The 12,857-nt window shown below is 29.1% G+C and overlaps 1 protein-coding gene across 3 annotated transcripts; it reads right to left on the bottom strand.

Annotated features, from left to right (window-relative positions):
* Window positions 1-1,133: 1,133 nt before the first annotated feature.
* On the bottom strand, window positions 1,134-12,607 carry LOC129614229 (uncharacterized). Of its 3 annotated transcripts, none has more exons than XM_055528711.1 (7): window positions 12,392-12,607; window positions 11,614-11,711; window positions 8,362-11,550; window positions 6,451-8,297; window positions 5,385-6,393; window positions 3,520-5,321; window positions 1,134-3,446 (listed from the first exon to the last, which is right to left on the bottom strand). In XM_055528711.1, the coding sequence occupies exons 3-7, from the start codon at window positions 11,538-11,540 to the stop codon at window positions 1,777-1,779; spliced, it is 9,507 nt and encodes a 3,168-aa protein (XP_055384686.1). In that variant the 5' UTR covers window positions 11,541-11,550; window positions 11,614-11,711; window positions 12,392-12,607; the 3' UTR covers window positions 1,134-1,776. The 3 variants fall into 3 exon arrangements, with proteins under 3 accessions (XP_055384686.1, XP_055384685.1, XP_055384688.1); XM_055528710.1 differs by having other exon boundaries at window positions 12,254-12,607; XM_055528713.1 differs by having other exon boundaries at window positions 12,540-12,568.
* Between the last annotated feature and the right edge of the window lie 250 nt (window positions 12,608-12,857).

Consider the following 12,857-nt stretch of genomic DNA (forward strand, 5'->3'; position numbering starts at 1 on the left):
TTATTAAAATGAAGTTGCATTTAAGTTTGATTAAAATTAAAAATAAATTGAAATTTAATAAGATTTAATAAAAAATTTACGTCAGTAAAATGTAATAAATGTAAATAAATATTAATAAATAAAAAAATAATTTTTTTTTGTAAATTATACCTTATATGAATCTCAAATTTAAAAATGAATTAAAAAAATAATATTTTTATTCACATTTTATATTCAGCAAATACTATTTAAAAAGTATAGTATTTAAATAGTATAGGATAGTAAATACTATTGGAATTTATCAGAAATATGGGATCTTTCTTATTATTTTGTATTAACGCAAAAATTACTTGAATTATTTATGAAAAGAGTATAAAAATATTACCGCAAAATATTAAAAAACTTCTATTTGTTAAATTGCAGTCGAGTTATTTGACTTGTTGGGGAGAAGAATATCGGTTCGGTAAATCATATTGAAAGGAAGAGAGGAGTTTGAAAGATTTTTCAAAAATTTATTTAGATAATATTCCTAATACTAGTAAAAAATTTTAACTATTTTCAATTGCATTGAAAATCGTCTCAATTAAATTTGTCTTAGCGTTACCAAAAGAGTTTTCATCTAGTCTGATACTTAAACCGCATGTGTATTAATCTTCTTTTATATAGAAAAAATTATAAGTGGTAATGAAAAATTTGAAATATTAATAGAACTGTATTTATACCGTAATAAAATTTATTATAAAGTATTTACGTAAAGTTGACTTCCAATTTGCAGTAAATTGTAATTGTATATTAATAAAGTATTAATGCAAGTTTGCAGTCAAGAAAAATTAATTGTTTTGCAAAGTGGCATAAGTTCGCTTTTAAAAAAATTAGCTAACTAACAGTAATTTTATTGAGAAGAGAGACGATTTCCTCTTTCAATCCTTAAATATTTCGAAATGTACATTTAAAAAAAAAAAAAAGAATAGCTCAAATGTTAATATCAAGCAATTCAAATGGTATATAGATTAAACTTGTAGGAAAAGCTTTCAAGGTATGAATGTATTCTACGAAATCAGCGAAACTTTAATTGTCGAATAATAACTTATTGGGTGAATTTAAATAGAACAATAATCAAGAATAAAGCTCAAAATAAGAAAAAATTTCTAATATAAATTTCTATAATCACATATATTTCTTCAATATACAGTTTTTTTTTTGTTTTATTTTAATTATTGTATGTTTGTTATATTTTAATTAAATTTTTAAATACTAAATTTTTAAATTAAGTTTTATATCATATTAATTTATATGTAATATTATTTTATTCAGAAAGTTTTTATATTTTTTTCGGTAATTATGTTTTTTTTTTATTTGAAATTTTTACTTTTTTTTTAATTTAAAGATAATAAGCGTATTAACTTGTATTTTTAGTTTAAATTAATAATAATTTTAAATAATTTTATCCTTCGTTTTTAAATATTACTTTTAAATGGAATATTTACATAGCATATTTTCATTGTCGTTTCTTGATTTTTTTATTTTAATTAAGATTTTCAAATATTATTTACAATGTAGAAATAATCATAATTCATGAAAAATTGAGAAATTTCGTATAAAATATTTTTGTATATTGGATTTTTTTTTCACATTTCTATTTAATTTTGATTTTTCTCTTTTTTTTTGTGAAAATGTTTTCTGCTTTTACAAATGAAAAACTAATAAAAATTTAACTTAAAATTTCTTAATTAAAATTTTTAATTAAAATCTCATTTTGCTTTTGAAATTTTCAAATACATTTTACATAATATTTATTTATTGATAAGTTATTGATCTTGAACTTGTGCTTAATGCAGCATTGCTATTATTGATCAAATGACCATTAAACCCGCTTAAATTATTTATTGATGAATTACCATAATTTGATATATTAGCAATATCCGAAGTGTTTTGTGATTGATATATTTGCGTTTGTAATTGTGTAATATTTTGTGACGATGAGTAAATTTGTTGATTGGGTTTACACTCTGCGCAAAACCATTTACCTTGTGGTGCAACCAGTATACCAACACATTCAAAATGAAACCATTCTATCATACAATCGTCACCATCACAAGCAATCATTTCAGAAACTTCATCATATGGACATCTACAATAACAATAAACACTTTCTCCTTCCCGGGGTGGTCTAGCACCAGCTGGTGGACGTATTGGATATCGTATATTGTTTCGTTTAAAATATTGCAGTGTAGCTAAATCCGGATTCGGTAGTAGTGCTAGTGGAATTTTCTTTTCCTTTGGCGGAGGTGGTGTTTTTTCTTTAATTTCTGAAGGTATATTTTGTAAGGAATTGTTGATCTGTACTGGTGCTAGTGTATTATATGTCGTTCGTGTACCGCTGTTATTTTTTGCTTTGCTTTTATTAGACTTATTTTGGTTGTTTTTCGTTACTTTAGGTGTTGATGATTTTTTACCTGCTTTGGTTTGAGAAACTGGTTTACTTTCAGTATTAAATATTTGAAGTGGAATTGTTAATTTATCTTCATCACTTTCAGAATCACTATCAATACTTTCTTTACTTGATGGATAAAATTGTGGTGGGTCAATATGATGAACTTGTACTGGAGGTAAACTATTAATTGGCTCGACCACTGGAGGAGGTTGGGGCATTCTTTGAAAACTGTTTATTTCTTGTAGTTGATGATCTAGTATGGATGGAGGAATTTGTGGGAGGATATCCATTGGCTTGATCTTTAAAGTTGGTATTTTTGGTGTCGAAATACTGGAAGGATTTCCTACCTTACTTATTTTTGACACAAACGATTGTGCTTTCTTAACAGAATCGTCCTTCTTTTTGGAAAACAATTTCATTTTTTTACTTCCTGATAATAAAGATGATTTTATTCCGCTGGGTTTTATATTTTTTCCGGAAGAACTTCGAGGTGGTGTTGGTAGATCTTCCTTTCTCCATGTTAAATTTGGAGGAGGAATAGGTTTAAAAACCCCAGATGTTCCCAGCAGTGCTGCATTGTGAGTTGCTTCGTCATCACTTGAATAACCATAGAAACGATTAGGTCGACGAGCACGTTTTGATCGTTTTAGAGCTATATCAGTATTGGAAAGCATATTAGCACTAGCGTCTGAACTACTTTCTGTACTATGGCGAACAAAATTGGGATCGATGCGGGCAGGTAATACCGCAGAAAATACTGTCTGAGTAGGATGAATTGGCGGTCTTATCAATGAAGGATTTAATATTGCAGATGGTGAAATTGGTGATTGATAATTTTCAGAAATTGCTTCAACTGATTGCGTTGACGTTAATGCAGATAACGCCGTGGACAGAACATTTGAATTGACAAAGTTATGATAATTCACTGGAGTTGTGGCATTTGAAATGGTTGAACTATTAAAAATAGAAGATATTTCCGGGGTTTCAGAAACTTTAGATGCAACTGCATTTATTGCCAAAACATCTGCATCATCTGAAAAAAATTAAGGAAAAAGGTATATATACATAAAGTAATTAAAACAAACCTTAAAAATTTTAACACTAACCTGAAGGAATAAATGATTCAATTTTATTTCCTAACGTAGCTGAAATTGATTCATTAGTATTTGTTTGAATGGGAGTAACTGGGGGTACGAATGGAGATTCTAATCCCTCTTCATCTGTGCATGGTTTATTTAAGGCTAACTTGAATGGTGGTATTAAATTTTTATTTGATGTTTTTCTTTCACGTTTCTTCTTTTTGACCTTCACTTTTTTTTCTCTGTTGTTTATTGAACCATAAACATCTTCTGGCAAACTAGGTGTCGACGGTCGACTATTTTCAACTATATCATAGTTGTGAGAAGGGCTTAGACAGGTTTGCTTCATTAACTGGCGGCGTTTTTCAGCCAACATTTCACTTGCAAGTTTTTGTGGATGCTCGTCATAGAAATCTTCATCCGTATCGGACTCTTCAGTTTCCAAATCATCTTCATAGATGACAGGCTCAAGAAGTTTCGGCTCTGGTTTCAAATCAGTCGTGACAACATCGATCACATCTGAATTATTGGCTTTGGATGAATTTTCACTTTGTAAACGATTACGTCGTCGTTCTTCCTTTGCAGCACGTTTAGCTGCAACTCGTCTTTTGCCTTCAGATGAAGAACTATCAGTATCGGACGAAGACGATGAATCACTTGAACTGTCTGTTGTGCTGCTGCAACTGCAATTTGAACCACAAGTACATGATGAATCAGAACTACTGGAAGAGCCTTCATCACTTGATGACGAGTCCGATCCAGATTTTGTGTGTGAAGACTTTTTCGCTGATTTCATTTTTTTTTTAGATGGAGAAATCGCTAAGAGCAATGATCTCTCACTCTTATCTTTTTTTTGCGAAACATCCAAATTTTCACTGTTTTCCTTTGAAATATTCTTTTTATCACTACCATTTTCTACTACAATTTTTTCACTTGCAATTTTGTACATTTTACAATAGTCATGATCTGATTGAACAACATGTAAGATTGGCGCAGGAGGATCTATGTTATTATCTTCAATTTCGTTATCTTCAATTTTATTATGAGCTGCTTGAAATGTCTTGAAATTATTCCAAATATCGATGATTTTTTCAGGACTAGCTTCCTTTTTTCCTTCTTCTTCTTCTTCCTGTTCTGATGGTGGAGATAAAATTACATTTGGTACTAAGGAATTTTGATTTGCAGACGCTTCTGTGTCAGAGTCGTCACTACTTCCGCTTTCCGATAAGTTAGGTGCTTGCAAATTAAGATCTTCCAAAGTTTCTTTTGTTTCAGAAGAACGTTTTGTTTTCTTTTTCTTCTTTTTGCTAACATGTCCATCTGTTTCTTCGGTATTTTCCTTGTCATCAGTTTTACTCTTCGACAACTCTTCATCTTTTTGAGCTTGCTGAACTTCTGGCTTGTCTTCAGTACTGCTCTCATTCTTAATCGTTTTTTCGGGTTCAACAATGTTTGGTAATTTGTCTTCATTATGAAATTGTTCATGTTCATCAACATGTTTCAAAAGTAATTTTCTTGAAATAAATTTTTTATCGCAATTATCTTCTGTACATGGGTATGGTGCATCTCCGGTATGTATCCTTTTGTGAACCTTTAGATACATTGCGCGTGTAAAAGCTAAATTACAGACTTCACACACAAAACTTGTTGGAGGTATACAGAAATGATATACATGAGGCCACCTTTTTTGCAGACATCGTTTACATAAAACTGATTCTGTACCATGTTTCCAAAATAAGTGCTTTGTAATATCTGGTTTGTTACGATAAGCAATACCACAACGATAACATAAATGGTGCAATTTATGCTTCCAGACATGACTAGACAACCTAGAATAATAGTTTTTAAATTTAAGTTATTGGTAAGGAAAGTAGTAAAAAAAAAAGGTTTACCTGCTTTGATCAAAACAATTCTCTAAACAAACATCACATGCGAAATGAGCTTTTCTTAGATGAACCATTAATCTAAATGCTGACGATATTTGGTCTAGATCGCATATACAACAACGAAATTTTATGTCAAATAAAACAACTTTGTACTGAGCACCAGGACAAATATGACACAATATTTCGCTGTAACTATAAAAGTTTGAACGACACATGAAACACAAAATAGCCGTTCTCAGATGCATTTTTCTATTATGTAAATAAAGTTCTTTATGTATTCTTGTTGAAAAACGACAGGAAAAACACTCAAATATTTTTTCATCAATTGTGGGGAAGACTGCGTTCAAATGCTTGTCGATATTACAATATGTTTCCATATTAAAATAGTATTCATTAAGATCTTTCAAATAACTTTTTAATTTTGATATTATTGTTCCTGGAAGTAGTTCTTCAGCTGTAATACTGTCAACAGTAGCTGAAAATCGATGTGATGATAGCATATGTAAAGCTAAACTATTTCCATTGACGGCAATACGTCGAGCATGATTGCAATACAAGCATATTGGATAGGTTTCTTTTAACATAATTCGTAATAATGATACCATCGGAATTTTATCTAATGGTGCATCTAGGTTAAGCTCTGAAATTTGAACATCGTCATTAGCTAGTTCTATACCATCCGTAGAAATCTTTTTAATAGGTGCCACAGGGTTTTCAATTGATGCTGAGGAAGAAGCGTTATTTTGACTTTCACTGTTTGTACCATAATTGATCGAGGTTTCAGAGTCTTTCATTTGGGACAATGTTTCTGCAATTCTGACATCAGGCTGGGAAAGTTCAATAGTATTTGACAAGTGATCATTATTCTTAATTTTTTCATTTAAAACTGAAGTAGGGGGGGTTTTATCAACTTGCATAGCGTCAGTTGAACTTTCATTGGATTGTACAGAAGAAGCCAATATTTGTGATTGTGATTGCAAACCAAGCCCAAGTGAAACCGGTGCAACGTCTCCGCCTAAAAATTATTTAAATAAATTAAATTCAAGTAAAAGACCAAAAATTATAGCTATACCTTGATTACATGTAACATCAATATCCATATCAGAATCACTTTTGCTTTCATCCAGAAAAGCGATACTTTTATTTTCAATACTTTGGGAAACACTTTCAATATTTTCTTTATTTTGAACTTCCGAACTTACTTCCAAAATGTTATTTAATAATTTTTGATCTTCTAAACTCTTTCGTTTTACATCTTCTTTTTCTTTTCTCATGTCAGCATTTTCATCGGTAGAATTTATATTTGATTGATTTTCTCGAATATTTTCCAAATTACTTTTTATGCCTGTATTTTGTTTTGTGTCATCTTCAATTTCTACTTCGTTATCTTCAGCATCAGAACTTTCATTTGAAGATAGTTCATCAGAGTCTTCTGCCAAGTCTTGGGCGCGATTAAACATTTCTTTCGAAATTTTTAAAGTCAGTTTTGGCATTAGCATTTTGTTCGAGTTTTCTGAATTATGTTTATAATCTTTACTAAATACCTCTTTGCTTTTCTCTGTTTCTATATTTGACAATTGGTTTTCTGGATTCTGATTTACTAAAGACTTAGTCTTAGCTTCTGCTTCTTCTTTTTCTTTTTGTTTTGCTAAGTTTGCTAGGCGATTGGATTTATATAAGTTTATCAGGTCATTGTCATTATAATTGAAATGCTCTAAATATCCATTATATCTGTTATTCGAATCACTATCTGATCCATTATTTGAATCTGAATTACGTTCATCGTTCATTGTGTTTGTTAACAAATCTCCAATATTGCTTTTGTTTTGAAATTCCTTAAATTGGGTATTTTTCTGGTTGTTTGCAGTTATATCACAGTTGTTACTTTGTCCAGTCATAGGCTGATCTGGGTTTGTTAATGTTAATATTTCGTTTGTATTGTTAGTGACTTGTTTGGTTTGTATTATTTCTTCTGAACTTGGCAGATCTATTTTTGTTTCATTATGGTTGTTTAAAATTGGCATATTTTGTTGCAATTTCGAATTCACTTGCTTTTTACCACGTTTACTTCTTTTATGCTCATTTGCGGCGTACCTACAATTTAACGCATGTTTACCTAATAAGCCACACAAATTGCAAGGTTTTAAATAGTTTGCGCAAATATGTTGATAAAAATCGTCATGCTCCGTAAATATATGCTCGCATGTACAGCACATTAAATAACATGAATCTCTAGAGGAGCGTATTAACTTTTCTTGCGACTCAAAATGATTTTGCTCAATATCATGTTTCATTTCTAAATGAACTGTTAATTGTTCCGCTGTAGGAAACATTCTGAGACATAATAAACAAATATGACGTTTATGCATCTCTCGCATATGTAAAAATAAATTCCAGTTCTCGTGATATGATCCACAGCTGCTACATAGAAATAATTTTTTTGTTTTCTTATTATTTTTATTTTCCGTTAGATTAACTAAAGATTTTGGATCTTCTTTGCTATTTTGCTGAGTTTTTTCATTTAAATTTGAAATAATATGAGTTGTTGTTGAAATTTGAGTTGATCCCTTACTTTTCAAATCCTTGACAATAGTTCTGTTTTGAATACTCTCATTATTTTGAATTTCTATAGGAATTTTTCTTTTTGTGTTTTCTGTGTTTATGGAACTTTCTTCTGTCACACTTGTGTTGAAAATTAATGAATCTTGGAGAGACGAAGATGTAGAAGATAATGAAGTTGACAAAGATGTAGATGTTGACAATTTATTTAGCAGTTGTTCTGGCGGCAAAATTGGAGAAAACTGATTTTGTTTTACTTTAAGCATAATTGGCTCTAATGAATCTGTTTTTTGTTGTAAGTTAGAAGAATACTGAGTATTATCCAATTGGTTTTTATTTAACACTGTTAAAGTATTTGAACTAAAAAAGAAAAAACAAAATGATTTACTACAGGTTAAACTAAATATAAATATTAAGCATTTACCTTATATCGATATTAGAACCAAAAACTCCAGAATTACTAAATCTACGTAAACCCTTTGCAATACCAACATTTGCGGATTTTTGCAATCCAGAAGGATTAAAACTTAATGGGCCGTCATTTATTTCGAAAATATTAGATGAATCTTGTATTATAGGATAGTCTAAGATATTTCCATTATCCAAAAAAGATGCTGGTATCTGTTGTTGTTGAAGATGTAATTTCTTTTTATTTTGAAACCCTGAAGTTAACAAGCTACTAAATCTATTATTATAATTATCCGCATTTAACTTTTGCTCATTTGCTGTTACAAGATTTTGTTGTCTAGCATCGTTTTGTAAAAAACTGCGTTTAATTGTTTCATCCAAAGAGTGAGAGAATAAATTCTGATTGTGACTGAGATGATGATGGTGCTGTAGTAGGTTTTTATGCTTTTGTTCAACTTGGTTTAGATAATGATTTAAATTTGGTGTTATTTCTATTGGTTTATCATTAATGTTAAAAAGTGGGGATTGTTGTTTATGTAATAAATTTCGAATATTTGATTCTTTAGGAATATTCAGCATAACATCCTCAACATTGTGAATTAAATTATTAATTCCAGATGAAAATTGTGTTAATCTAGAGCTATTGCTATTGTTACCACTATTTATGTTACTATTTTTATTATTATTGCTATGGTTGATTGAAGATAAACCTAATTGTTGATGTTGATTAGAATTCATAAAAATTACTTCATTTGAATTTGTTGATCCATATAGACAAAACTTATGATGGTTTTCTAATTCTCTAATATTTTTAAAATTTGAATTTAAACACTTGGAACATTTATACTCCGTGTGGCGATTTAAAGTATGTGATAATTCATAAACTGGTGGTATAATTGGCGGATTCAATTTGTTAGGTAAATTAAACTGAGGAGAATTAATAATACTACCTGACTGAGAATTTGTCGACGGTATCGCTATTGAATTCTTTACTTTTTTTGTTGAATTAATTTGACGATGATTTTTATTGTTCTGATGCAGGTTTTTCGATGACTTTTTCATAGATTTATTTGATATTCTTCCAATATTTTTATTTGGTTTTTTATATTTAAGTGCGAATTTCCAAGACGGGCTATTTAAAAGCTTTGAATTATTCGTATAATTTATTACAGCATCTAACCTATTTGTAATTAAAGGTTCTAATTGCTTGTTGAGGGATGCACCATCAAGGCGCCTCATATCCGATGTGGATTGTTTCGTTAGATCTTGTGATAGTGAAGATTGATTTAAAGAAAGCGGCAAAGAGTTCGTTTTGTTCCATTCCTGAAGAATTTTTTCTTTAGGTATATTTCCGACGGTTTGACTTTGAGTAGCGCTTGTATTATATGCAGAGGCTTCGGCTATATCATTAGTCAAATCTATTAATGTGTCATTAGTTACATTTTGTTCTTCAGAAAAACTATTGAAATTTGTATTTAAAGATGTTTCCGATTCATTTTTATATTTACCTTGAACACCAAAGTTATCTTTATTTTTCATATGCGTACTCGATTCTTGATTATTTAAAATTAAATTGTTGGAGAAATCTTTCATAGCTTTTGAAGATACCTCTATTATTTCCTTTGTATTTTCTACGTTTTCATCCGTTTTCACAATTTCATGTGGTTCCTCATTTTTATCTGAATTGATTTTAGTCAGATTTCCTGTAGAATTTAATGCGATCAATTTGTCGCTTTTTTCATATAAGTAGTTGTTACCAAAATTAGATAATGGTACACTAAATCTTAAATTTCTATTATCGTTTTGAATTTGTTGCTCAAGTCTTGTACTGTCAGGTAGTTCTATTTGATTTTTATCGATAATGCTACTCGAAATATTCTCAATATTCTCAGGACTATGTTGGGGTGTTCCTCCTGGGTCATTTTCCTCAATTTTTATCACTAACTGGTTTCTTAAAATTGAATTTGTCATATCTAAATTTGAACTTGAACTTTTGTTATGCAATGCATTTTCGTCTTCGATAATTGGAAATTTTTCTGTCAATTGCAACTTTTCGAAGTTTTCGCCTTGTTCGGACCCTTCTGAAATTTCATTTGCCACCGTGACTTTAACATTTTGGGATGGTGATTTTTTGTTGTTTAAATAACCTTCATCCAGATGAAGAATTTTATGTTGCGGAGATTGGCAAATGCCACTACTATTGTCACTTCCGTGTGAATTATCATTATCTTTACAAAAGCTAATTTTACGTTTTAAATTTTTTTCTTTAATTAATTTTTCGTCACTTAAATTATCTGTTTTTATATTCGTTAAAAAAATTTCCTTTGAGCATTCTAATTTATTTAAATTATTTTTAAAACTATCGCAATCATTTATATTTTTATTTTGTAAATTTTCTTCTAAATTAATTTTTAAACTTTCGCTCAAATTGTGATTAATTTCTTCAATTTCATTTTTATCGCGTTCTGTAATTTGAGAAGCAATTGGGTTGGCAACTGGAAAATCCGGTTGTTGATCTATTACTAAACCAACAGAAGATGAAGATGAGCTACAACTATTGTCATTTACCGTAAAATTTTCTTTAAAATTTTCCTCGATTTCGACTGTATTTTCGCTGCATCCTTCTTTTTCACTTTCTACCAACTGATTTGAACCGTTAATTTTCGTTTTATATAAATGCTTTTCATTTTCATTCGCATTTTCAAAATTGCTATCAGAACATTCTTCATTTGTGGCGTTAGTTTTTGCTGTAAGTTCTAAACCATTTTCGGAATTATCTAAACTACTTTCTATTGAATTAGGTAAAGATTTGTTTTTGTATGACAAATCTACTGAAGGTTCACATTTGTTGTCAACTTCAATTTCTACGGGTAAATATTTGTTTCTACAGAGTAGGTCTAAAGAAGATTCACATTCTTTTTCATTTTCATCATCTCTAGAGTCCAAAGTACTTGATAAATTTGTAGCTTCTGATTCAAATTCTGATCTAGCTGATGATAAGTTAACATAATCTTCTTGCTTTTCTGTACATTCACTTGTTTCTTCTTTTTGAAGCAAGTTAAGGTTATTTGTGCAATTTTCTGTGGGAATTTTCTTTAATTCTTCATAATCTATTGAGGCCACTTCTTTTTCCTTTGATTCTTGAAGAGAATTCACTTCCTGATGAGTTTTTTCTTCAAGTTCAATATCCATCATAATTTTTCAGCTAAAAATTATTATACGAATATTATTTTTAAACAGATTAAGTATAACATCAATGTCTACTTACATTAAGGGCATATGTAATTGAAGGAACTTTTTATAGGATTATCATTTGAAAATTTTTTTGTTGTATATTTTCTACTGATATTGTATTTCTGTCTTTATCTGTAAAAATAAAACAAATTAAATTAATATTTATTTTAATTTAAAAAAAAATGTATAAAATTAATTCCGTGATGTTACTTCCAAACACGTGTTCAAAATGCATAGATCTTGAAAAAGAAGCAATATTTGCAAATATTTTTAAACCGCCAAAATAATTTCATAAAAAAATCTTAATTTTTTATTTTTGAAATTTCAACTAGGAGAGATTAGGCAAATGCTTACTTAAATGTATGATTATATCTTGTATTTGAATATACTTTGATAGGATATTTACATAAATAGTCCAATTTAAATTTCTTTTGTTTACAAAATAGATACCTTAGTTTCCCCTTAAATAAAACATAATCTAATTATACTTTTAAATACACACTACGCAAAATTCCAGATAATGAACACTCTAGCTGAGCTTAAATAATGATTATACTGGAACGGAATTAATTTATTGTGATTTTAATTCATAGCGATAAGATGGCGTCATTTACTTTATAAAACATGTAGGTATTTGAAAATAACAAAAATAAAATAAACTTAAATTTTCGTGCCTTTCAAAGGTTCAATTAGCTTTTTAAAATAAACTTATATTAAATTTGCGTTCATATATACTACTGCCACAATTTTTCTATTTATATTTGTCTTTTATTAGCTTGTATTTTACTTTTTAGGAAACTTTTTTTTTATACTTTAATTTCTGCACTAGGCTGCACAAAAGCAAATTTTTTTCCTGAGATTCCTATCTTCTACCAATGCTTTTTTCAAAATAAAAAATTCACTTGATTAACTTGAATATTTCACAATCAAATTATAAAATTTTTATAAATTAATTATTACTTCGCATAAATTTTATTAAATAATAATTGTAGAAGTATATTTGTGAGTATATCGCACGTTTATTTTCCAACTTTTCATCATTTAAAGAATACTCAATATGGCGTAATATATATGGCGTGGTGTCAAAAATAAGGGTTGGATAAAATAATAACAAACAGCAATCAATTTTACACAACCTTACTTATAAGCAAAAAAGCGCTATCTGTTGACATGCTTTTAAAATATAGCAGCTGCTTTACAGCGAAAATTTATAGAGTCAAGAAAAATTTAGATTTAGTTATATTGCTGGCAGACACAATATCAATATTATAGTACTCC

Source organism: Condylostylus longicornis, unplaced genomic scaffold, assembly GCF_029603195.1.
Source record: "Condylostylus longicornis isolate FDR11 unplaced genomic scaffold, ASM2960319v2 ptg000106l, whole genome shotgun sequence".
Lineage (NCBI taxonomy): Eukaryota > Metazoa > Arthropoda > Insecta > Diptera > Dolichopodidae > Condylostylus > Condylostylus longicornis.

Excerpts from the sequence above, each read along its gene's own strand:
- LOC129614229 (XM_055528711.1), bottom strand. The coding sequence starts at position 11,540 with ATGATGGATATTGAACTTGAAGAAAAAACTCATCAGGAAGTGAATTCT. Across the intron at positions 8,298-8,361 it reads GGTTCTAATATCGATATAAG|TTCAAATACTTTAACAGTGT; the intron begins GTAAATGCTTAA and ends TTTCTTTTTTAG. Across the intron at positions 3,447-3,519 it reads TGAATCATTTATTCCTTCAG|ATGATGCAGATGTTTTGGCA; the intron begins GTTAGTGTTAAA and ends AATTTTTTTCAG.